This window comes from Anser cygnoides, chromosome 31, assembly GCF_040182565.1.
Source record: "Anser cygnoides isolate HZ-2024a breed goose chromosome 31, Taihu_goose_T2T_genome, whole genome shotgun sequence".
NCBI classification, from domain to species: domain Eukaryota; kingdom Metazoa; phylum Chordata; class Aves; order Anseriformes; family Anatidae; genus Anser; species Anser cygnoides.
The window spans coordinates 1,764,539-1,791,080 of NC_089903.1; the positions used below are offsets into that span (position 1 = coordinate 1,764,539).

At 35.2% G+C, this 26,542-nt stretch overlaps 1 protein-coding gene and 1 long non-coding RNA gene across 2 annotated transcripts in view; one reads left to right on the forward strand and one right to left on the reverse strand.

Moving 5' to 3' along the window:
* The window catches only part of LOC125180597 (adhesion G-protein coupled receptor V1), a 248,473-nt gene that overhangs the window by 54,876 nt on the left and 167,055 nt on the right, over positions 1-26,542 (reverse strand). Inside the window, 16 exon segments of the mRNA XM_066985287.1 lie at positions 6,343-6,566; positions 7,047-7,223; positions 10,325-10,654; positions 11,453-11,723; positions 12,928-13,493; positions 16,391-16,504; positions 17,919-18,023; positions 19,043-19,150; positions 20,399-20,542; positions 20,628-20,794; positions 21,646-21,770; positions 22,612-22,787; positions 24,375-24,637; positions 25,124-25,265; positions 25,770-25,908; positions 26,398-26,476. Of these exon segments, the coding sequence (XP_066841388.1) occupies positions 6,343-6,566; positions 7,047-7,223; positions 10,325-10,654; positions 11,453-11,723; positions 12,928-13,493; positions 16,391-16,504; positions 17,919-18,023; positions 19,043-19,150; positions 20,399-20,542; positions 20,628-20,794; positions 21,646-21,770; positions 22,612-22,787; positions 24,375-24,637; positions 25,124-25,265; positions 25,770-25,908; positions 26,398-26,476 (3,130 nt within the window).
* LOC136787912 (uncharacterized) lies at positions 19,036-23,766 on the forward strand. Its single transcript, XR_010826975.1, has 3 exons — positions 19,036-19,169; positions 19,389-19,839; positions 20,636-23,766. It is a non-coding gene; the product is annotated as an uncharacterized lncRNA (long non-coding RNA).

Sequence of the window (26,542 nt, forward strand, 5' to 3'; positions counted from 1 at the left end):
AAACAGTGTTTGTAAGGTGATAATTGGGCTCCACTAATCTCAAAAATAATTTAAATTTGGAATTCAATACAGACAAGAGTTCACTCTAAATTCTGAGAAGTAAATACATTCACAGACGTTCTTTCGAATAGGAAGTCTGAATTAATTGAAATTTGTTATTGATATTCACTGAAGCTAGGTATATATTGAGACATTCTCCCTTCCCTCAGAAACATGCAAAAGCATTCAAAAAACAGCAAAATATTAACACAATGAAAAGATCAAGGAGAAGATTCCAGAGTTGGTAATGCTAAAATTTAATTATATCGCTAAGCTGTTAGTAAAATAATTTACAACAGAAAATAAAAATGAATCACTATATCAAGTGAGCTTTTGATATGTATTAAACCTAGACAGCTTTCAGGTCAGGAAGCAACCAGTAAAATTCAGTCCATCAACTGGTAAAAAAGAACATTGTTCAGGTGGTTTCTCCATACAAACCCCATCTTGAACACCTGGATCCTTTTATTTATTTACTTATTTGTTTGTTTGTTTGTTTATTTATTTATTATCTGGTCATTTTTTTTCTCTGGCTGATATCATGAGTGGTCAGACCGCTATCACTGCCCTGGCACAGTAATGTTAGTTACTTCTCCAAAAAGTCATAAAACATCCTATGCAGAAACTTAATAGAAGCAGCTAGGTTTAGGTTTCCAGCTCCAAGATGCTGTTAAGCAAACAATGAATGAACGAAGCTGTGGCTGCCCCATCCCTGGAGGTATTCAAGACCAGGTTGGATGAGGCTGTGGCCAACCTGATCTAGTAGGTGCCATCCCTGCCCATGGCAGAGGGGTTGGAAGTGGATGATCTTTAAGGTCCCTTCCAACCTGAGCCATTCTGTGATTCGAAGAATGGTGCACTCAGTAGTATTCTTTATATCTATACTCTAAGGCATATACATGTAACTTTTCATAACATAGAATGCATATCCCTAACAAGAAATTTTTAAAAAATAGTATTGAAAAAAAAAGAAGAATTAAGAGAACAAAGATAAATTAGGAAAGTACATTTTAAATTTAAATCCAAAATGTTTGTTGTAAAGTATTCTCACAGGTTTACTTTTTTCTAGGAATAATAAAAAAAAAAAAATCCCAATTCTATTGTTTTGAACAATTACATTGTAATGCAATTATCATACTCACATCCTGCAAACTTTTATCCTTTTAATCCAAATGCTTGCTTTTCGGTTCAGTGTACTCTTCATGTGCTAAACCTAAGTCCATACAGGGCTAAACCAGGCAAGGTGAAGCGTTCAGCAAATAGCTGCATAATACTTCCAGCAGCCAGCTCAGATCGACCCGGAGGAGCTACGGGGCTGGACACAGGGTCCGTGCCACCAGAGAGCTGCCAGGACACCAGCCCCATCCCCTGCCACGTGCACTTCCAACCTCGAAGAACAGAGGGGCGTTCATATACCACCCTTACACCACGGAGGAGATGCTCCCAGACTGCCTGACACTACACGGGTCCAGTTCAGTCCCGTTTCACTCCTCGTGGTATGTGAAACCAGCTCTTTAGGTGTTCCTCTGACAGCAGTATGGAAACAGGACAAAGAGGGCTATTCAGAAGCAGCAATAAAAGTTAAAACAGCTGCTTTGACATGGTGGCTTAACCGTGGCCAGCAGCTCCTCCAGCTAGTGAAAAGAACTCTTGACCAGGAATAAGGTGATACCAATCACTGGGAAAGCCACTTCCCTGTTTTTATCCTCAGCTTATTTTTTCCTGTAAAATGGCTATGTATGGACATGAAGTTTCATATCGTCACAGACAGTAAACCCTGGCAATGCTTATGATGCTGCCAAAAGAAATACAACCTCAAAGTGTGTAAAGCATTTCTTATACAACAAGACTAATGTGAAATGACTGATCATTAGGGAAATTCTTTCAGTAAAAAAAATCATAATTATTATGTAGCAAGAACTACAGATGAATTAGGACAACTGACAGGAGCTTCAAAATGTTTCTTACACTTTTTTAAACATGCAGTACAAGAAAATAGGAGAAATTAGAGTTTTGACTAAGTTTAAGGTACCATGAGAATTTCAATGTTAAGAACTAACTAGAACCACAAAATAATTAAATAAATAAATGAAAAATAGCTTTGAAGTTAATAACTTTTGACAAAATCTGGAATTTCTGCAGAACCTGAGTGTTCTGAAAGACACATGAGAAACTTAATTTCCACTGTGAATCTACATGGCTGTCATTATTAAACCACACTTCTCTAAAAGACTTTCTTTTCTATCAGGGTATCTCAAAAAGGGGGAAGTGAAATTGCTTGTGGAACATTACTCAATTTGCTTGCATTCAGTGTTCACCCCCTCTTCAATTTTTTCAGGATTATCTACTGATTTAATTAGAGGCAGGCTCTAGCTCTAAAGAACTGCATTAAAGTAGGATTTGCCACATTAGACTTTCCATAGTGCCTCTCATCAGAGGAAACACCTTCTCTCCAGGTTTAATCCATCATTTATTTGATTTTTGAGGCTATTTTAATTTTTCTGAGTCATAGCAGGAGAGATATGTTGTTATTTTGAGAAGTAATGAAAACAAGCAGTAGGTGTCCAGCGCACTCATTTCAACATTCTACTATTTTCAAATGACTTTTTCCCCGTTAAAACGCAGTCTGATCAAACCCTTGAGGCATCCCTGGAGGTTTTCAAGGCCAGGTTGGACTAGGCTGTGGGCCGACCTGATCTAATGGGTGGCATCCCTGCCCATGGCACTGGGGTTGGAAACTGATGATCTTTAAGGTCCCTTCCAACCCAAGCTATTCTGTGATTCTATGAAAATTTACATAAGTAAGATAGATATGGTTTTGAAACAGACACTAACCAAAGGGAATTACCAAGTAAGGAGAAAATCCTAGCTCCATTAAGCAGTATGGCAGTGAGTAACCCACAACACATAAACCCTTAAGCCCTGTCCATCAACACTACACAGTGATTTAAATGGCCCTCCTATGCTTTTCTAACTTTTTGACATGTAGCAACCTCTAAAACCCAAAAATGTTTAAAAACTGCCAGATATTTCACAGTGAAATAGTCAAGTCTGTATTTTACATTTGTAATTTTCAAAAAATTACTTCATAACTCATAGGTCTAATCATTTTCCACATAAACTGATGACAGAATGTCAGCCTATGGAAATCTGTATCCCATCACAGAAATCACTAGAACAATAAAAATCTTCAAATAACGTTGCTTCAGTTTATTATATATAGTAAATGAGATTTATGTCGTAACATATGCATATGGATCTGTTCTGGCATCCTAACTTCCATGAGTTAAGACTCAAAAAATGCTGGAGCATAAGGACTGCCTAAACAGTTGTCTGTTTGTTGATTATCACTTCCACAAAATAAAAGTGATTTATCCCCAGATCCCAAAGTCTCCAAGTTCTCAGTCTCACCACCACTCACTCATGAGCACAAACACAGGCCACGTCCCCAGCCCACATACCCTGCAGGTTCTGGCCCTCTGGTTGTGCCAGGTGCCAAACTGATAGCTGTCTGCACCTTAACTGGGGGGCTGATAACTGCCAGTGAGAGATTACGTTGTGTAGAAGGAAAAAACAGCAATCAGATTTAAAAAAAACTGATTTCTGTTTGTGCTTACCAGGTAAAATGAACAGCCCTAGTATGCATATATGCTCTCACAAAGCACACACACAATTTCCATGGCCTGTTCCACCTACATTCATCAAGAAGACCAAGGTCTTTCCTTTCTCACATAGATTTCACTACAGACATCTGGTTTTATTTATGCTTGGTCTCAATTCAGGCCTATTCAGATAGGGCAGGCATTCAACCTGAATCTGCTCCTAAAAAAAGAAAATATAAAGAAGCTTCAGCAGATACAAGACTCTCTTGCTCCTTCATTACTCATCATTACTCATCTGTGTTCTTTGGAATCATATTTTTCATGTTATACATTTTCCTCCAGTTTGTGGACAAAATTCAGAGCTAGTTTTAATATCTGTGGTCTAAGTATAGAGAGCATAAAGCAAGAAAGGATAACATTGTTTTTAATGGCTTGGAAAAAATATAGTTATGGATGCACTTAAAGCTTATTTAAAATTGAACTGCCTTGACAATACCACTAAGCCGTAAATAATACATCCTTGTTAGAACTAATTATTTTGATTATTTTACCCGTGCTATTAATAATTGCAATACATTGAATGCTTATGAACATATGTCTATGTCTGTAGTTTCATTAAAGTTCTTACATGCTTTCTTTTCTCGCTGACTTATGCTACAATTTACGGAACAGTACAAGCACATCTACAGCACAGTGCGTCTTTGTTTTCATGCTCATTCACTACTGCTGTGAGGTGCTGGCTGCCAGCCTCGGAAACTGAAATCTTCTATTTGTCCACAAAATACCAACCAGGCTGAAAGCAATAGCACGGGCGTACACGTAACCCTGCCAGTATCCTTCAACCCTAATTTGAAGAGTCATGTCTAGTACTGAAAGGATGATCTCTGCAGTCATTTCATTCTTGGCTTCTGCTAATTAGTTGAAGTGAGGGATGCTACCAAGGTCTAGAGAAAAGTTCAGATTCTATCTCCTCCTTGCTTACTTCTTTTTCCAGGACAGACCACCTGTTCCTCGGTTCACTCTCTGACCCTGCCAAGTGTGGGAAAGCTGCTTACTGTTGGCACACTTTTCACCATCCACTTCATGATCAACAGAGCCTACGGCTTGCACCATACACAGCAAAAGCAGAACACTGGTTGTATTTGTTCAGCTGCCAGTTCAATCCCTGTTGCAGCCACCATTTTCAAGGTATAGCCTACAGTTGTAACTCAGGATAAATGGCAGAAAACTGTACTTTCACACACGTGAATCAAAAAAGTTACCCTTTCATGCTGCTTACTTCTATCTACTTACTTGTTTACCTCAATACCACTCTGCATTCTTGGCCACCTTACACTCAAAACTTGAACCATCATTTCTAATCCTAGTTTCCCCCTTTGTGCCAGAGACTCTAAAAAAATTCCTTGAGACAAACCAGTTTCTCCCACAGAAAGAAAGCGGAGAACTGCTTGCAATAGTCTCTGTTTTTATTCTGAAAAGGATTGCCTTTTTAATGTAATGAGTAGCCAAGGTAGAATAAAATAACTAGTTCTGAACTACATGCATTAACCAGCCACCTTTTAATCAAGCAAGCCAATCCCGCAAAGGAATAACATCTTCCCTGTGTGCCATAAAGATGTTCGAAAACCATGTTTTCTGAAATGGGATCTTCTAGTGATCAACAACAGCGTGAGGAGCTTCTTGCCTATTGTTTGCTAATGTGGAATCACTGTGGATATCTGTTGTGGATATCTAAGAGCTAGCCTACGCTTCCTGTACAGAATAAAAATACTTCTTCTGCATAAGGTAAGGACTATGTAAGTAGTAGATGTTCAGTGTGGAAGCTGGTGCTGGCAGACCACTGTAGTATGTTTTCAGTAAAAGTGGAAAATGTACCTTAGACAAATAGGAGGTAATACAAGAGCACGTGTGGTGGTATTTCTGTATTTACTTATGTAACTGAGCTGTGGGAAGCAGGACAGACGATATAGCCAAGACACTCTTGTTAGTAACTCAAAGAGGGAAAAGACTCCTGATTATAAACTAATTTAAGTTTTCTGAACAGTGTTCACATGCAGATAATAGTATCACCTGAGGGCCCTTACAGCCTGTTATCCTAAAATCCTCCACTAGATGAGAAGGGAGACCAGAACACTGTGCTTCAGAAACCCCACTGCATTCTCATTAGCAGAAGACTGCAATAATAGTCACACTGGGATATTCTGGGGGCTATGAGCTGACAGAAGTATCTAATTATCAAGGAATATTGAACATGCAGATCAAACAAATAAACTGCAAGTCTAATTCTACAGTGACACCCAAGTTATAAATGTTTTTTCTGACAGAAAAAGTTCTGCATTGCTTTTTAGTTCTCACTTTAGTTTTTCCCATTATCTTACTAAATATTATTTTTCCGAAAAAAAAAAAGTGTTAAAACCAAGAGCTATAAAAAAGATCAAAACTGAAAGAACTTTCTAAATAGCATACAGAATTTTCATGAAAATATAAACAGTTAAGTCATTAGATAATAAATGCAAAATGGTTTCTTACATTGATCTCCAGTCAAAGAACCCATACACAGTCTGAAACAAGGGCCCACTATTTCTTCAGACACATATCAACACAATGCAAGCAATACCATGTAATTAACACTGTGCTAATCTGTTATGCATAAATTGAGTACTGCAGCTGATACATATGAATAGAGAATAGGGTACAATACCTGTCCAAAGTTAATAACACAGTTTCGTTCATTTCAGGTACATCATCAGCTTTAATGGTGATGTTAATTGTGGTATCACTTTGTCCAGATAAGAAAACCACGGAGCCGTTAAAAGGACTTATATCATCCTGTGTTACCGCCTTTTGATTGGGACCAGAGGGTTTCAAACTCCAGAACACAGTTGCTTGACCATCAGTCCCATCTCGATGCAATGCAATGGAAACCTGTGAAACACATTAATTTGTTGTGACTTGCAAAAGTAGATGCAAAACCGATTACTCCCTTGCAAATTACTATTTGAATAAATAATAATAAAAACAAAAGTTTGGCCAGTTCTAATTTGAGAATGGGAAATGATCTATCTTATTCAGGATTTGTCTCAGTCCTACTTTACATGACTATGCTCGCAATTGGTGAGAGAGACTAACTGCAGTATCTTTTGCTCTGTGTGAGCATCAAGGGCTAACTGGTTTTAGATACTTACACAGAAAGCAAAGACCAATCTCAGTTCTCTGGAAATCAGTAACAGATTATTTCAGAGCATTTTTTTTTTTTTTTAAAGAAGAGAATATTTAGGATAAGACAGAACTTACAGGAAGGCTTTTCCTCACATTAATTGTCAAATGCTACACTGAATACAGCAAACTCCACCTTCTCCAAATAAGTTTTCCATAGCAAAAGACAATATAAAAAGGCTTACTTACCAGCGTAGCAGGGGAATCTTCTGGTTCAGAAAGAATAATCGGTAGATTGCTAATAAAGCCTATTTCTCCATTTGCAATATCTGGAGTAATCCTCAAAGAAATATTTCGAATTTCGCCTAATCTAGGACTCACAGATGGGACTAGAGGAATTCTATTCACCAGTTCAACTCCTTCCAGCTGTAGGAAAAAGTAAAAGAAAAGTGAGAAATAAGAAGCCTCAGCACCAAGTCAGAACAGTTCTGACATTTCAGAGTAATTTTCATATAAAGGAAGTATACATCTCCAGAGCAAATTCTTCCTACTGATAGCACTGCTGTTATAAAAATTTGTAAGTAGACATGTCAAAGAAATTAAGTGGATATTGTTGAGCTGTCAGCAGAATGGTACACCTCCCAGACAAATCATGTTAGTGTATGTAATTAAACACAGATCAAGCCAGAGAGAGAGACTCTGTTCCAGATCAGCTGATACATTACTAGAGCTATTAACAACAGTCATTGATGAGCAGCATAGGCAATTGTCTAACATCATTTTTTGTGTCTTGCATTGATAAAAATCTAGGGAAATCACTGAAGTCATAATAATTTACAGCCCTTGATCAAACAGCCAAATAATAATCCACTTTTCTTTCCTCTCCACAAAATTTTAAGGAATTCTCTATCTAAGAACTACCAGAGCCACATTAAGAATTTAAATTCAGTACAGTATTTCAAAACTGTATTTTACTTGTCACTGCATTTCTGATAGATTATAGATACTAAGAGGAAATAGATTTTTTTTCATCCTTTTCTTTAAAAGGGAAGCATCACTCGCTAAGCCCAGCACCAGTAGTGACACACCAAGGAAAGCAGAACTTGCCTGTTTAATTATTTCCTTTAAATATTATTTATTCCATGTGATTCTGTCTACATGCATCATTACAATAAATGTTTCCATAACAGATTTGCATATATTTCTGTGAACATTTCACTGGGGCATAAACTCCCACTGACATTTTTTCTTGGAGTTATCAGGTGTTATCATAGAGTAAAGCTTTATTTTTTGGGGATAAAATAGTGGCCTTTCTTAAATTCATATAGTAATCATGGTTCACCATTTCAAAAGATGATTTTTAAAGTCTTACAGTTCTTGAAACCAAACTCTATAAATATGTGGGCTGTATCATATTTTGTTCCACAACTGCTTGAGTAACACCCAGAAATATGCATGAACATTTATCTGATGATAGATGGAAATGTTTTACAAATACTGTATTTAGTAACTGATTCTCAACCATTCCAACTTGTTATCAAAAGTCTGAAGAACAGATGATGGCACTGTTTGTTTCTCCTCTTTTCTGAGCTTTCTCCTAGCATAGGCCCCGATTCTGCAATTAACAGGATGAAAGTGCACCACTGTGCGGTTATTAGCTCAGTAAACTTTCTGAAATACTACACAGCCAAAACAATTTGCTCTATTTAAAGTGTATGCTGTATTTGGATCCTGTATGGTACCTTTGGAATAAAGTAATAATCAATAAAGAACAGAGATTTTACTCTTTCTGCAATGTTTCCTTTAGTACCTTTTAAAGGAAACCAGTACAAAGAGAAAAAAATATATAGTTATTTGAACAATAACAATTAGTTTATGAGCTTAATTTTCAGAGTTAATCTTCCTAGCTATACCAAAAACCGCATCTCTGATTACAGCACGTTATTTAATTGAAGGTGTCACTAAGGAATATATCTCACATTAACATTATCTCCTGTACCTTTATTCATCCTACAGTTTCATTTGCTTCTCTGCTGATTCCTGAGTCAATTCTTTATTTTGCCTAAGTACAACTCATTCTAAACATGTTCACTGAGATTATCATTTATTCACGATGCAGAAGGATTGTCACAGTGATAAATAGTGGTGTTTTCCTTCTCTATGAGTTTCTAAATTAATTATTTGAGCTGGAAAGCTCCTCTGATTTAATTTCTTCAAACAAAGATTTTATTTATAGTTCATGGAGAAAGTACAGAAAAAAAAAAAAACAGATTGGAATCTACAGTTTGAAAATCCAGGCAAAGTGCTTGGAATGACTGAACATTCTGAAATATTTATCAGATGTGTGTCTTGACTACAGTCAAAGGACAAAAAAAAAAAAAAAAAAAAAAACATTGAATACATGGAATTAGACATTTAAGAATTTTGTGGATCTCTCAAACCTCTTGCAATCATAAAACATACTAACGTGTTCTAGTATTTCAGAAGGCAATTCCTAACCTAACTGTGAATGCCATAAATAAATAAATAAATAAAATTGCATATTAGATAAACAATATAATTCTGGCAAAACTTTTTGTTCTCATTATTCCTCCTGTAAGAGAATGTAGGGAGAAGGATGTGGAGGGAGGAAATCTTTCAAAGGTCTTAGAAGTGATTACAACGTCTTTGGTAGACTATAAGGAAAATATAAAACCTGGCAAATTTGAAATTCATGGATATAACATCAACACCTTCAACGATGATAAAAGTTATCTTTTACAAATTGAGATAGAAAAAAAAAAGGAAAGAAAAAAGTGAAGAAAACTATACAGGGAAAAAAAAAAGTAAGTTCTCCTAACAAATTTATATATAAATGCAATATAATATACATATAATATATAATGTATATTTGACCCTTTTTAATTTAGAATAGTTCAGCTGGAAGAGCAAAGATCACAGTATCACAGAATTGTAAGGGTTGGAAGGGACCTGGTCAGGCTGGAGAGTTGGGCAGGAAGAAACCAGATGAGGTTTAACAAGAGCAAGTGTAGAGTCCTGCATTTGGGAAGGAACAACCGCAAGTATCAGTACAGGCTGGGGGATGACCTGCTGGAGAAGGACCTGTATCAAGCCCAAGATACATTTACTTGCATGTCATTTCTGAAATTTTTCCTGCTTCAGTAATTTAATTTTAAGAACCTTATTTTTTTCACGTTCCAAGTCAGAGGCCAAGCAGAAACATGCTTCAAGGGGCAAGCAACAGACAACGCTGATCTCATTTTGATAAATTCCATGATTAGTACCTGAATCCTCTTTAGTTTTAAAATTTGTTTAATTACTAATGATTAGGGATAGAAAACTTTATAGCATAGTTATGAAAGATGTCTTTTTAAATAAGAAAATCTTTGCTTCAGAGCTAAGCACTTTTTTTTTTTTACAGGAATGGTCATTTAAATTACAGTCAAGGGGAAGGATCAATTATTGAATCATATTCCTCATATTAAATAAGCTAAAAAACAAAAACAAAAAAAAAACAGCTGAGATACCTGTATGAGGAAATGAGCACCATTTTGAAGAAATGCATCTTTTCTTATTGGTATACTCAAAGTATGATGTGTTTTTCCTTCTGGAAACAGGAGGATGCTGTTTCTAGACATATTTAGAATGCCATCTTTTGCTCTCTCAGGATCCAGAGCTCCAGCTGGAATATACAGTGCAGTATAAACTAACTGCACATTTCCAACTGTTCCTTTCTCCCTTACAAAACTCAAGGATAAAAAGCGTCCTGTTGGATTACTTTCAATCTTCTGATTCTCCAAAGGATAAAACTTTATTACGCCATAAACATCATCGCTGTCCTGAATGTAAAACAAAAGCTGCAAAACAGAAAACAGCATCACTTACTCAATGCTACAATTAATATACACCACAGTTTTCACGTTTTCATGAAAGTATGTCCTGACTGTCATCATACATTTTTATCGTTAGTGAATTGGCACTCAAGAAAGAAATCAGATTGACAGCCCCAAAGTGTTGCTTGTGCACAAGCAGCACACCACTGATAGCAGCAACTTTCCTGCTATGCCTCATCTATGTCAGAATGAGCTTTGAATAACTGATTTTTGGTTCAGCAGCCAAAGTGAATAATTTGAATATATTTCAGACTGTGAAAAAATCATTTAATTCACCAAATTCATTCCAATCATATGTTCAAAAAGCAAAGTAGGGACCTGAGTCACAGAATTGTCAGTAATGCTAATTACCCCTTATTTAAAAGTTCAGAGGTTAGTCTTAATCACTAAGCCATCCTCTTGAAGCTGTTACTCTGTGTAAAACATTCCAGTACCTACAGCAAATAAGCAAGTGAAAATAAATGCTCAACCTTCTCTTAGCAAGCAACCAATCAAGATAGCAGTTATGCAATGATATTTATGATGGGAATATTCTAAGCTAAATGCTACTGCATTAAATAGGTCTGGCCTTATAAAATATGTTAAGCCAAAGACTTTGGATGTGGCTCTTTATACTGAGAATACATCAGCTTGCTTCACTTAAACTCAAGCACAACTACTTCAATTTAGCCAATCCACCAAAACTGGTGGATCCTAATCCTAATCCTACTCCCTAATTATTATCTATCACCTCCTCAAAACAAGTTCTGAAATCAAACTTACCTCAGATGGTTCGCTGACTTCTGCGCCTCCCTGTATTGTATGAGCTAAGAGCTTCAGAAGATAGGGCTCTGCTTCTTCTGGTATGTTATCATCAATAATGGTCAGTGAAAGTGTGACCAGCATCTGTCCTTGATCAAAATGTATCTCCCCGGTCTCTGGAACAAGGTCTGCAGTCACAGGTGACAGATCACTGCTATTTCGAGTTATGACCCAGGTCACAGAAACATTTCCATGTGTTCCACCATTTCTTACGATCGTGATCCCTTCAAACCTGTGGTTTTGAATGAAAATAAAAATCTGTAACATGCAATTATAATTAATATCGGTTTACTTAGCTATCTGTTCCCTGGAAGATTTATACTGACTTCAGTGGAATCGATATTAACTGCTGCTACTGACATTTGAGTCAGGACTTAAAATTTGTGAAATCATACCACAGAAGTAGACTTTTCTCAGGTTGCTTATTCATGAGATAATATACATAAAGACATGAGTAATATATCTAAAGACATTAGTTAAAATTTATTTTGTTTACAGTAAGAAAGATACTGAGAAGAGGAAAGTTGGCATGTTTATATTTTTTCTCAGGAAAGATGTTAAATTTCAGAAAACTTTTTCTCAACTAAATTTCTACACTGTTTTATGGACTATATCAAAATACAATTGTCAGGCATGAGTGTTTAAATAATGATTTTATTTAAAATAAAGTGACTCAACTATTTGCCTATGCACTGAAATATAATTTATCAATATTTGTGATTATGGAAATGTCACGTTTCCTGTATCTGTGTATAAGAAAGAAAAAAAAAAAAGTGAATATTGAAGTGCTGGGCTCTACATACTAGAAATTGTTCATAAAATCATAGGTTGATACATTACCTCTTTCTCTGGGGATGAACCACCATCACTAGCTAGCAGTGGACATTTTTACTAAAACTGGCAATATTGTATAGATATTAGTTCTGCTTGTAAAGATGTGTGTGGAGATTTGTTTTTAATTTATCTGTAAAATTACATGTATTTAACTTTTTTGGAAGTCTATGGGTATTCAGTACTTCACAGAAGACACTCACCACCATTTTTTAACCAGAGACTGACTTTAAATACAGTATAGACAAAGATTTACTGGGAAAGGAAGCCTGAAATATATTTTCCACTTGTATGAATGGGTGTGTGGCCGCATCACAACTTCACTGATCCATCTTTTAGATTAAGGGTTTTTCAGTATTTTGATAATGTCATTAAATATTTACAGTTCTCATATATAGTTCATAAATATTAAAATACTTCTGCATAATTAGACATTTTCTCCCTTGAAAATTCTATATCGTTTATAATAATTACACAGTAGGTGATTTCTATATTAATTTTTCACTACTGATTTTATAATTACTGTCAGTGAAATCCTAAGGATGCTTTACAGTGCCAAACAAATCCCTTAACATGACGAGATACTGTTTGAAGATCTGTAGTACCTTGAAATTTGGTCTTCATCAATGATAACAGTTTGAGTAAACAGGATACTGTTGATTGAAAGCACTCCATAGGGTTTATCATTTGGTTGGATGGTGACGTGAACAACAGATGGATTAACCAAAACAGCATCTCCCTGTAACGTGTCCTTAAGGAGCATAATTTGGAAGGTCTCAGCAATTTCTGGTATGGCATCATCAAGGATCTTGAATTTCATATATACTTCATGAACTAGAGGTGTGAAGACAATAGTTGTATTTGGCTGAAGATCTAGGAAGTCTAAATTGAGCTGCGCATGTGCTGTTGAATTCCCAGTTATGATGGTGTAACTGACGGAGACTTCACATTCATCAGGTCCAATTAATTTTCCACTGTCATCCTTACCACGAATCACTTGAATTGTGAGCATTTCGACTTCCTCAGGCACCATGTAAGTGCTCTGAGCAAATCGCACAGGGCTGTCATTTTTCTTAATATTAATCTGAACAGAATTCCTTGTGGTGTTGATTTCAGCCCCTCCCTCCACACTCCTGAGATGAACAACAAACAATTCATCATTTTCAGGTATCTGGAAAAATAATAGTAGCAACAGGGTGTAAGTCCCATTTCAAATATATGCAGAACACTTACTTAGAAATATGTTATGTATATTTAGCAATAAAGGGAAATAATACAAACATTACAACCCTTTTCACATTAAAATAAACAGGCAAAAAGAAACTCGCTTGCAACTTTGAAAATCCCTTCTCAAAACTGAATGTTTCCATTTTCTAAGACATACTTCTATGCTATGGAAATATGAAAAAGTGGGAAAAGACAAAAAAAAAAAAAGGGCAAACAAAAACTAGGCAAGAATCAGATGAAGCTCTATCTTTCCAACTAGAGAGTGTGAGGAGATCCAAACTCAACTTGTGGAAGTTGCTCTGCTTGGACACAAGTGTTCCTGACAGTTATTTAGTCTGACATCTTTATTTGCTGATGTTAACACCATTTTACATCTATGCATGCCTGAAAGAACAGAGGAACAACATATGAACACAACCTACCTTGGCCCTTTTGTTCCTATTCAACGGGAAAAAGAACAGTTCCTACTTTCAGACAGACTCACATTCCCAGCACAGCTTCAGTCACAGCTCTGAGAATGTGCTTGCTGATGCTTATCTATTAATTAGACTTTGGCATTTCTACATGTGGTTTGTTTAGAACTGCACTTTAGTTTTAGCTCTTTAGTCTCTAATAACTGATGCAGCAGACAAAAAAGAAGGGTTTATAAGCCTTGAATTGCAGAATTTAATATTTTTTACTTTATATTATTACATTTTATTCCCCAGTCTTGATAGGCTAAGTCTGTTTAACTGGAAAATATCATTATTTTATTAATACAGAGAGATTAGAAGGAAATATTTAAATATTACATAAGATCCTCACATCTCATTCTTGTTGTGGACTCTCAGAAAAAACAGTATTATTTGCTTCTGAGATAAATTCCACAACAAAATTGCTTATGTGTTACTAATGGCATTGCTTTGTTATAGGGCTGATGAATCCTTTCCATGTAGTTCTGTTTACTGAGCAAAAAAAGTTCAGAATTCCTTGTGGTCCAATATTTCTTCTCTTTTTACACATTTGTTAATTGGCCACCCTTAGATCCTGTTTCAGGGCACAAAGGGTATGCACGCCGCTGTCTTTGTAGCTGAGGCCAATTTTGTCCCTTGTTTGACTTGTGGCACTTAAACTTGCATAATATTATTGACTGATGCAGGTTGTTTGTTTTTTTTTCCAGCGTGAGATTTGCAAGCTCTCTGTCACCTCTCTCCTACACTACTATTTCCTATTTTATCTTATTAAAATTGATGTTAACTTACGCTTGTTTTAGTTCACTAGTTCATATACTGTCTTGCAGTACAAAAATACGCATTTGACAGTCAGAACGTACATGCCATTTTAGTTGCAGATAAAATCTTAGTATCCTACATAAATAAGGCATTGTGGAGCTTTCAATTACATCATGATTGACCAATAAATACATGAGTCAAACTTCGAATATAATAGTATAAATGATTTCCAGTGCTGCCTTGCCTCTTTAATTTTCTCTTAAAGTTGCAATTATACTTAAAAAGGAAACCTGCACAGGAAAAGTACTATAAATGCAGAGCTGTGGAAATCAGAACTGCAGTCCCCTACCTTCTGTAAGGCTGCACAATTCAGAAAAATACTTGTTTCATTGGTTTCCCTAACTCAGATCCTAAAAGCTCAAATTAAGTTCTGACAGTAGTGTTACTGGATTCTTGTGAACTCTATCATCATCATCATCAATAAAGGTTTTTGTGCAAAATTCATCTTTCACATACACTTGTGAAAGACTTTCAAAGAGTGGAAAGACGTTGACTAGACACACCAAATACAGATCAAACTTTTAGAAACAGAAGTTTGAGAGCATTTCTCAGAATAAAAATAAATAAAATCACATCCTCCCAAGAGAAAAGACCCTAATAATTTATTTCTGTGTGTAAGTCACTGAAATATTACATTGAATTGGAAAGAGATGTTTCTACACTTCAGCACCCCAGGTTGGCACAGCCTCTTAACACTACTCATCAGTACTCATCAGTAGAAATGTGGAAGGACATTTTTTATAACTAAGAGTAAAAAGGAAACAAGCTGCTTTACAGTTCTGTGCTCACTTCTGAGACACACACCTTTCACCATTATTGTTTTCTTATGAATTTCTTACTAAGCTGTTTTGTATCATATATACTTATTTTGATGTCTCAGTTTTCCCTCTTAAGCTTATTATAAAGGAAAAGAAAAACACAAAAGAAAAGTGCAGGTAAGAAAAAAGGAAAATCACAAGTTGCAAATTAGAAGAATGTTTTGTTTACTCTGAGATAAAAAGAAAGCCTCACAACCTATGAGTTATGTTGTGGTTTTTTTTTGTTTTGGTTTGGTTTTTTTGTGTGTGTGTTGTTTTTTTTTTTCAATTGGCCAATCTGAAAACAGAAAAATGTTAATTATCACCTAGTATTCATGCTTTCCACAAGACTGCATGTTTGTTTCAGGAATCTCATCTATTTTTAGGATTTTTTCAAATATGTTTCTACCCTGAAACATATTTGAAAAAAAAAAAACACAAACAAACAACGACAAAAAATATTTTTGAATCTGCCTTTTCCCTGTGAATCTTCAATGTGTAATATTCTTTCTTTAGTGACAAAGATAACATGTCTGCTCAGCCAGGATATGCACATAAACTAAAACTATTCACTGATGAGAATTAAAGAGGGAGCTTGGAAAGAGTAAAAATAATAGACCAGAGAGCCAAAATTTAACATCACTTCATCAAATAGAACTGCTTTTAACCTTATTTAAGCCAAGCCTTTTTGTAACTTATTACTCTAAGTCTTTCCAGAACTTCAGTTAACCTTCTACGTATCAAAGCCTAAGATGAAGTCAGCTTGTTCCTACCTGATCATCAAGCACTGTTAAATTATAAATCAGCTTTGATCTCCCAGGTGTGAATGTAATATTTCCCTTAGCTGGACTTAGGTCTTCTTCAGCTGGGTTTGGACCATCTTTTATCTGCAAAGAATTGATTTGTCTGATGAGAAGTCTATAAAGCAGGAATACAAATCCAGTGCAAGTACAATAACCAATATGCAGTGTGACTTGCATAACAAATGACTATCTGTTCAGCCATCTCCAACTTACAACTTACATGAACATTCAGTTGTGAAAATCTGCTCTTTTCTGGCAGACAGTGTAAGTCAGAACAACCACTCTGAAGAAATCCCGTATTTCCAGAATAAGAGGAAGAAAACTACTTCCATATAGGCCTATGGGGACTCTTTAGTATATTCTGATGCATAACTGACTCTTTCATATTACAGAAAGGATATTCATGCAAATTCAGTTTGAATCAATAGTATTTCATAATAAATTCCAAGACAAAGTAATAGTACTTACTGGTTTTGTGTCCCTTCTATCTTAACTTGTGATATTAAAGATACTAAATTTAACAGTCAAACTCAAAATACTACAAAGCCTCTTAAAGGTCATATGGGATTTTTTGGTTTTAGAACATTTTGTAAATTATTTTTCAACATACATATATAATGATGTGAGACAGACCTAAGTAATTGTCCAGAGAGTAAGATTTACTGTACCTTAAAACAAACATATTTGCAAAAAATTGCACAGAGAATCATATTCAGTACTTTAACTATTCATGCTATATTTAGTATTAATAAAATCCAGTGCAAAGCTTTTCTGGTTTTGACAGGTCTAGACTAAAGCTTTGAGGTCTAGATTAAAGCCTTACCCTATAGGACCAGGCAACTAGTACAGAAATATCTATATGAAAGATTTTATATATAATTTTAAAGTAAATAATAGAGTCTGAGCTAGATAAGAAAAAGAAAGCAATGAAGTCAGTAATTGTATCACATTCAAATCACATATGTAAATAACAGGATAAGTATTCAACATGATTAATTATTTCAAAAGCTTCATTTGCAGGGGATTCAAGATAGAGATCAAGATACAGATGATTATAGATACAGAAATTCACCAAATCCTGAGCACTCACAGTTCAAAGTTGGGATAATCATTAAAGACTCACTTGAATATTTGTATGTAAAATAAATATTTTTTAAAAAAATTAAAAAAACTTAGATAAGACACTTCTTACATACTTAATATGCATTATTTTCTAGTAATACATACTGATGTTGCCTCACGTACCTTTCTAAATGACAGAATATACTCGGTTTTCTCTAGTACCTCTTAACGTTAAACAGTCAATTAAACAGTCAGATAATTACAGTATTTTCTATATGACGGTTAATATGAATCCCTTTTATGAAACAGATCTACCTAATGTAGATGTAGGTATTTTGTCCTTCTTCCCCTTTTGCAAACACTTCAATAAATTATGATTACAGCCTCTCAGTTTAATCCAACAGACTACTGTATGAAGTCTTTTGGATAAACTCACCTCAAAAGTTATGACGACCGTCCCATAGGTTCCCCTCTCTCTAATTAGAGTGAGCGGCACAAATTCATTTCTGCCCCTGGGCTCATTCACTGTGATTAAGGCAGACTAATGAGGAAGAAAAGGAACAGACAATCAGACACAGATCAAATATCACAGCAGAATGAAGAAACTGTTACCATAGAAATATCAAACTCCCACAGACAAGTTAATCCAATCCGCAAACCAGTCCACTGATGGCATACATTTCCTAGCAACCAATTAGTTCAGCTAATGAAAACCTTAAAAGATTTCAGATAAAAATGTATCACGTAATGCAATTTGTGTGTTTTTGTTGTTGTTGTTGTTTGTTTGTTTCTGTAAATGAACATAGTCAACATACACAAAGCACTGACATATCATCACTGGTATTTTTAGGAGCTCCTACACCCATTAAAAATAGGTTTTCACCATCATGAAGTCGTTTATTAGATAGCTAGCTATAAATGTACTCAGGACAATCATTTAGGTCACTGGTCACTTTTTTAGGCTATTGTAGGTAACAGATTTTGAAGATATCCACAAATCCCAGAAGCAGCTTGGCTTAGTACTGTGGCTCTAACATTTTCTTATGTTCTTATGTTTTTTCAGAGAAGTCCTATACAAAATTATATTGTCAGAATGCTGTCAATAAGGCATAGCTACTCGTTCTACTAATACAACCTCTGTATTATTGCAAATATCATCTGCTGGAGTAACAACAGCATCTTATCCCAGAGGGTGTTATAAAATGCATATATTATGACAATGTTCCCTCAGTAATTGGTAATTAACCCTACTGCAAGAAGCTGTGCCTGCTCTTCAGAGGAACAGGTTTATATTCAGAAGCTACTTCTTTGTTTACATGCTACATTTCAAAACTGAAATAACAGTAGCAATAAAAACAAACCAGATGTAAATTGTACACTCAGGTAGAGAGTATTTATACATCCAAACAAGTCTGGAATTTTAACTGTTATAAATTTCCAATAGAAACAAAAATAATATGTCAGAAATACATGCTTATAGATTTACTTCCTTTCATTATCCTTTCAGAAATAAGCAAACTACCCACATTAAAGCCAGAGAAGACTGAAGAATATTCAAACCTGGATGGAACTGGAACTGTTTGTGTGACTCACAATAATCAAATAGTCTTCTTCCTCCACTGCAAAATGTTTCACACGTCTGGTATCCAGAACAGAAAGAGTCTGTATCTGCAAGGGAAATATGAGGGTGACTATGTTTATCTACATATGTATATAAACAAATACATTTTATATTACATTGTATATAGTGAGAAAAAGTACGCATAGAATGTTAAGAATTCCAAAATTATGTATAAAACTATACATGAAATAGCTTTTAAAACTTTATATTTTATATATATATATATATATATATATATAAGCAACTAATTTACAGAATTAACATAACTTATCATACATTTTCCAGAAAATGTTCTATGACTTGATTGCTTGAGAATTTCTTCCCCCACTTCCAAGCAGAGCTACAGGCTGGGAGATGAGTGGTTGGAAAGCTGCCTGGCCGAGAGGGACCTGGGAGTATTGGTTGATAGTCGGCTGAATATGAGCCAGCAGTGTGCCCAGGTGGCCAAGAAGGCCAACAGCATCCTGGCCTGTATAAGAAGCAGCGTGGCCAGCAGGGCTAGGGAAGTGATTGTGCCCCTGTACTCGGCTCTGGTGAGGCCGCACCTCGAGTACTGTGTTCAGCTTTGGGCCCCTTGCTACAGGAAGGACATGGACGTGCTCGAGCGAGTCCAGAGAAAGGCAACGAAGCTGGTGAGGGGTCTGGAGAACAAGTCTTATGAGGAGCGGCTGAGGGAGCTGGGGTTGTTCAGCCTGGAGAAGAGGAGGCTCAGGGGCGACCTTATCGCACTCTACAGGTACCTTAAAGGAGGCTGTAGAGAGGTGGGGGTTGGTCTGTTCTCCCACGTGCCTGGTGACAGGACAAGGGGGAATGGGCTAAAGTTGCGCCAGGGGAGGTTTAGGTTGGATGTTAGGAAAAACTTCTTTACCGAAAGGGTTGTTAGGCATTGGAATGGGCTGCCCAGGGAAGTGGTTGAGTCACCATCCCTGGAGGTCTTTAAGAGACGTTTAGATGTTCAGCTTAGTGATATGGTTTAGTGAAGGACTTGTTAATGTTAGGTCAGAGGTTGGACTAGGTGATTTTGGAGGTCTCTTCCTACCTAGACAATTCTGTGATTCTGTGATTCCCAGGTAATCCTCCCTGCACCCTCAAATGTAAATATATAAAAAATACAAACAATGTAAACAACTAACTATGACAAACTTACATCACTGAAGTTATGTAGTATTTTAGGACACAAAACTAACTCTTGTCACACAGAGTGCTTTTTTCTAAAACATGGCCAGACTGGAGGACCTCCCTTGGTCCTTGCCAACCCATACTATTTTAAGATTTTAAAATTAAAATCGATTTACCCACAACAATCTGTGTCCAGCCATGAATGCATACACACTGTTGTTAGAAGCTCCCTGTGTGGCTCCTCCATGAGTAACCACAAGGTAGGAAGAGGCTCCAATTTGGAAAGACACACAACTTGTAGGATTCCACATACTGAAATTCTGCAAGAAGAATAAAAAAAAAGTAAGATTGTGACTTAAATTCCTTATTAACTAGCATGTCTGGTGTTCAAAAACAAACATTTACCTCAACAGGAACAAATACTCCTTTCCACTGGTAGACAGTAGAAAACAAAGCTGGAGGCATACGCAACAGAACACCGTACAGGATTTCTCTTGAGGTAAAGAAACACCAACCAGATGCTGATTCTTCCACAAAACTTTGCAAGACAGATAGGACACTGATACCACCCCCTGCAATATAGTAAAAAATAAAATAAAATAAAATAAAATAAAATAAAATAAAATAAAATAAAAACACTATTTACTATTATATTACTCTTGAGATCTTTTCTAACCCCATTCCCATTATTTACCTCCCAAAGCCAGACCTAGTATGAGAAATGATGAAGTTGTGTCTTAGTATTTGTTATAAGTGTATATAAATACATAGAAATGTTACAATGCTAAGGATATAATGAGAGTTAAGCAGTAAATGTATTTTTCATTCATTACAACTGCACATGGAAGACATATAGGCAATTTGAGTCTGACTCATAATAATTGATCTTGGAATTTAGCTAACAAGAGAATTAGCTAGATAGCAAGTAGTAAAGAAAAAAAAAAAAAGACAAATTACAAAATGTTCATGTTTTGTTCCCCATTTACAACATGTTCATGTTTTTATTCCAAGACGGTCCCTAAGCACCGTCTTGTCAGAACTAAACTCCAGGAGCTAGACTCTTGCATGTCACATGTCATTTATACTGTGTTAGAAAGATCCTGAGTTACAAGTAGTACGGAACAAATTTTATTACACACACACAAATAAATAAATAAATAAATGGCTAGTGACAATAATGTTCATATTAGCAGCAAAGACAGAAATAGAGATTACTGAAACTGGCAGAAGTGGCTGATGACAAGGTGATTCTTAAGCAGCTAAAGTATTTTATCTACTAAATCTTACATAGGAAAATATTAACTGAATTGTGTCTGAATACTTGAATTTACATTCCCAAGCTACATCTCCTGTATGCTTGGCTACTCTCTTACTATCTCCACTTCTACAAAAGCAGTGGACATTCTCTGTAAAGTGAACGTACTGATGCCAAATGCAGTATCTGATGATGTCTCCCACTCAACGCTCACAGAAACGTTAAGCCCATTACTCCGTGAAACTTTCAAATAAGCTGTAGTGTTGGCTTCTTCAATTATGATGAAATTTGTCCTAAATGTGAGAATCATAAAAATAAGGAAAAAATTATTTTATAGTATATTCATTGCTGTAATAAAAATAAGATTTTTACTGTACAATTCCAGATGCAGAATATACAACAGAAATAAAAAGAAAATATTAATAACAGGTTTCAGTATCTGATGGACTGGTAGCTACATTAATTAGGGTTTCCCAATGATCCTTACTACAATCATGCAAAATCATAGGCAATTCAACAAAATCTTTAAACAGACTGAAATTTAAGTATATTAAATTCACGTAATAAATGTTTAGATAATATTATTATTAAATATTAATATAAATTATTAACTCTAAATATCAATGTATTAATAAAATAGCATACATACATTTTTTATTTAAATAGTAAATTTATTTAATCTGTATGGTTTCAGCTGAATGGTTTTTAAAAATGGCAGTCCATATGTGTCACTTGCTTCTGAAAAACAGCCTTCAGTGAAAGTATATTTTTTACAGGTTTAAAAATGAAAGTAAATTATAAAACGTATGACTTCCTGGACACTGATATGAGGTTTGGAACTTTTAACATGGAATACTATCAGTGGAATATGTAGGCACTAGTGAAGTATTAGTTTATAAAGAAAAATAATAATAAATAAATTGAAATTTTGGATTATGAATAGTCCTTTTTATGCATTTTTCTACTCTTTTGTTTAGCAGTAATAGTATTTCACAATACCTTTCAAAGTTACAGATTTACAAATTGGGTTGCTGAATTTCTTTAATGCGATCCATCAAAAACAAAATTGTAGAGAAATATTATCTCTTTGGAGTATGAGCAACTATCTCCTTTTTACTGATCAGTGTAAAGTACCTATTTCCAACTGTATAGATGCTGAAAAGCCCTAGTGGAGCCTGGTTTTGTAATATTGTAATCATAGTTTCCACTCTCGTGCCTAGTCTGGCTCCTCCAGTTGGATTGAACAGGGTGACAATGAAGTGCTCATCCATTTCTGGTTCTTCATCTAGTACCGCAGAAATATGCAGCGTCTGATAACAAAACAAGCATACAATGTTATTGAGACATGATAACAGATGATGACACAGCTCTATCAGAATGTGCTACCTTTTTTTTAAATTTATTTCACTATAAGGCTTTGGATAGCATAGCAGGAGAAGAGCAGCTCATGAAGCTGGAGAGGACAGAATTGAGGCAAGCTCAGACTGAGTTCAGACTGAGGTTCTAAAGCCATCCATCTAGTGGCCTCCATTGGTGCAACACTAAGATGAGCATATTCACTTTTCGTTGTTGTTGTTCTCTTTTCTTTCTTTTCTCATCCTATGATCCTCTGAAGTTTTTGATCCTAATTTCATACTTTTGTTCTCTATTTATTCCATACATTTTTGGGTAGTTTATACTCACAACACAGCTATAAGTGTAATCAGTTAAGTTGGTTTTAATTTATTTTAGTTGGCAGCTAAGCTATCTTCAGGGAAACAGGGTAATCTCACTACTGGTGCTGTCAAGAAAGAAAAGGAAAAGGAAAAAAAAAAAGCAAGAATAGTGAGAGATTTGAAATACTCTTTCCTCTCGATGCTTCTTTCCCTCTCCTACACCACTGTGGATGAAGATCAGGTCTTCTAAAGGCAATCTCAAACTAGCAAAGAGCAATCTAGAGAAAGCTAAGTGCTTCACTTTCATTTGGGGCTCACTGTCATCCTTCACACTACTCAAACAAGCAAAAAATTTCATAGGTACGCATAGCCTTGCTGTACAAAATAAAAAGTTAGTGATGATGCATTTGGAAATAATACAAAATTTACAATGTTTTATATTTCTGTTCATTTCCACAATAAACCATATTTACCAACTATATTAAGAAGGCTCCAACTTCTTATAGATCTGCTGCATTGTGATTCCAAATGCATCTAAAGGCCAGAAATTGAAAACCAGTGTTTCCAAGAAAAGTTTGTCTCAGTTTCTATCCTATTGCCTGTAATATGCTAACACTAGCTTCACCAGCTTTACTGGCAAAAATAAATAAATCGAATTGTGATTAAACCTTAGAAGAGTCAGGATTCACAAACTTAAGCTAGTTCATTTTGTAGCTGACATTCTTGTGAGGACAGTATAGAGGCAGTGAGCTTAATACTTAAGTTATTTTCCAATCCTAAGACAGACAACTGTTCTACTTTTTGTATTTGTTGCAGCACATTCTGTTTAGTTCAGACTAACTAAAATGTTAAATTACAGAATGGGATTTTTACTTTGATCTTAACTATTAGGCTTGCAAATTATCACTTTAATTTAAAGTAAGTTTGCATTTCAGCTATAGATTGACTACATAAAAAGAACTGTTCCAAAGCACACATGAACGTTATCTATAGTGTACTGTTTTCAATTTACCTCAACCCTTACAAACTAAGAAACACCTAAAGATGAGCCCATTTAATTTTCACACACTTCCACATCAGATAATAACAGGAAATCAGTCACAGCTCATGACTCAATTCACTTTATGAATGAAAGAAGTAGAAAAAATAAACAGAAGATAAAGCACAGACATTTCTGAAATCTTTCCAATATTTCCAAAAAAAAAGCTTCCTAGACTTCTCTGGTAATAACTAGCATATTACCTTGAACCTGACTCCCTCTTCGAGCACAATATATCCTTGAGAAGGGGTCAAATCCATTGTTGCCTCTGAAGAATTAATCTCACTTACAAGATACTGAACAGTCACAGCGCCAAATATTCCCTGAGGTGGTTCTCTGATAATATTCAATACTGCAACACTTTCCATCAAATGGATAGATGTTTGCTCTCTCAGAAAGAAGTGATTGCTGTTATTGAATGACAAAACTCCATGGCCATCATCATTGGCAAGTATAGTAATTGTAGCTTTTGAAAAAGAAATAATGAAAATATTCTTTGGTTAACATAGTAAAATATAAATATACATATATAGTAACATAATACATAACATAAACACAAATACATTCTTCCTTTAGTGTGTATATAATGCTTATGTGTCCATGACATTACCTGAAGAGAATGGGAAGGCATTTCACTTTAACTAGGAAGATCTCTAGACAGGAAGAATATAGTCTCTCCTAGAAAAGGATTATGAACTCTCTAAAAAGACCTCAGTTCAGTGAGGTAGTACACATTGAAAAACTCATCTTCGTGCTTTCTGATTCATTGCTTTACATATAAACTTTTTAATTGCACAGATTTCACAGGGATGTTTCAGAACCTTCCAAAGGAGTATAAAGATTCACCATAGCAGGACAATGGTGCTTTCTGAAATATGATTATTCAGAAAAGTGGAATTAAAATGTGTGCCACAGAATTCTAAAGAAATGGAACATTAAAACTAAGTTTTACCTGTTGTGTTCTCCCCTAATTCCAGCCCCAGAGATGGATTTGTTAAAATTAACTGGAACTTCTCATCACCTTCAGGAATCTCATCATCAAAAATCATGACATCAACAGATTTATGCCTTTCTCCATCAGCAAAAAAAAGAGTCTAGCGTTGAAACACATAAAGCACCGAATACTTACATCAGTTAATATCACACAGAAATTTTTGACTACGGTAAACAGAATTCTGTGAAATAGGAAGGAAGGGAAAGCATAGGAAGAGCCATATTCTCTGTTCCTTATAAACTGATTGAATCAGAAATATAAAGGTTCAGCACATTACAGAATGAGGACAAGAAAGAATAATTTATTTTGAAAGTCCTGTTGCAAAAATAGTCTATGAAAAAGTTTGTATGTCTAATCAAAATTAAATTTGAAATCGATGTTTGAAAGTTTACATTTTGCTTTATATTAAAAAACATATTTTTAAAAAAGAAATAAATAGTAAGAATAAGAATATTTTTATTTCATTCTATTTAGATTACCAAAGCAACTGAAACAAGCTGAAACATCTAGCATCACTACTGATCATTCTGCAGAATAATCAAGAAGATATTCTTTTACGGAAGCTGAAAGAATAAAAAGTACTAGATTTAGAGTTGCTTCTTACCCTTGAGGTTACATTAAAATCCAAACCCAGCTGGGCCTCCAAATTTTGGGCATAAAAAAATACAGACACATTGCCATATGATCCTCTGTTTCGGTAAGCCATTACTGTCAGATTCCCATGAGATTCACTAACTTCAAAACTAAAATAAAAAGAATAATTCTCAATGTTCACTGATTATGTTCTTTTGAAAAAGATAGTACATTTTTATTACATTTTCACTCTGAATTATTCCCTACCTTATAGTTCTCTAACGCATCCTTTTTACCTTTTTTCTCTTATCTAAATTGAATTAAGTAACACGAGGTTTTTGTTTTGTTTTGTTTTGGTTTTTGCTTACATGAATGGTGAGGCTGGAAGAGTTGATGCAGGCTGGGGAGGTTAGGCAAATTGGTGATATAAAAGGACAACAGTGAAAGTAGTAATAAGTAAAAGAATTCTGATTAGATGAATAGTGAATTTTTGTTTTCAGTGTGGGAATCCCACTTTCTAGTTCAGCTGAATTGAATGATTACTTTACCATCTCAAAGACATGGCCCTATTTTTAACAGGAGTTTTACTTTTAGAAAGAAAATGGGCAACACCAATCACTAATTGGCACAGTAAGTTCTTCAAGGAAGATGAGACTTACTTGGTACCTTCCCATTCAATTACTCCTCTTACACCATCATTAGCATCGATAACAATTTGAGAAGCTAAACCTTCCACATCTAAAAGGCAAAACAGAAAGACAAAAATTAAAGAACAATAAAATCAATTTTCTTGATTTTCAAGAA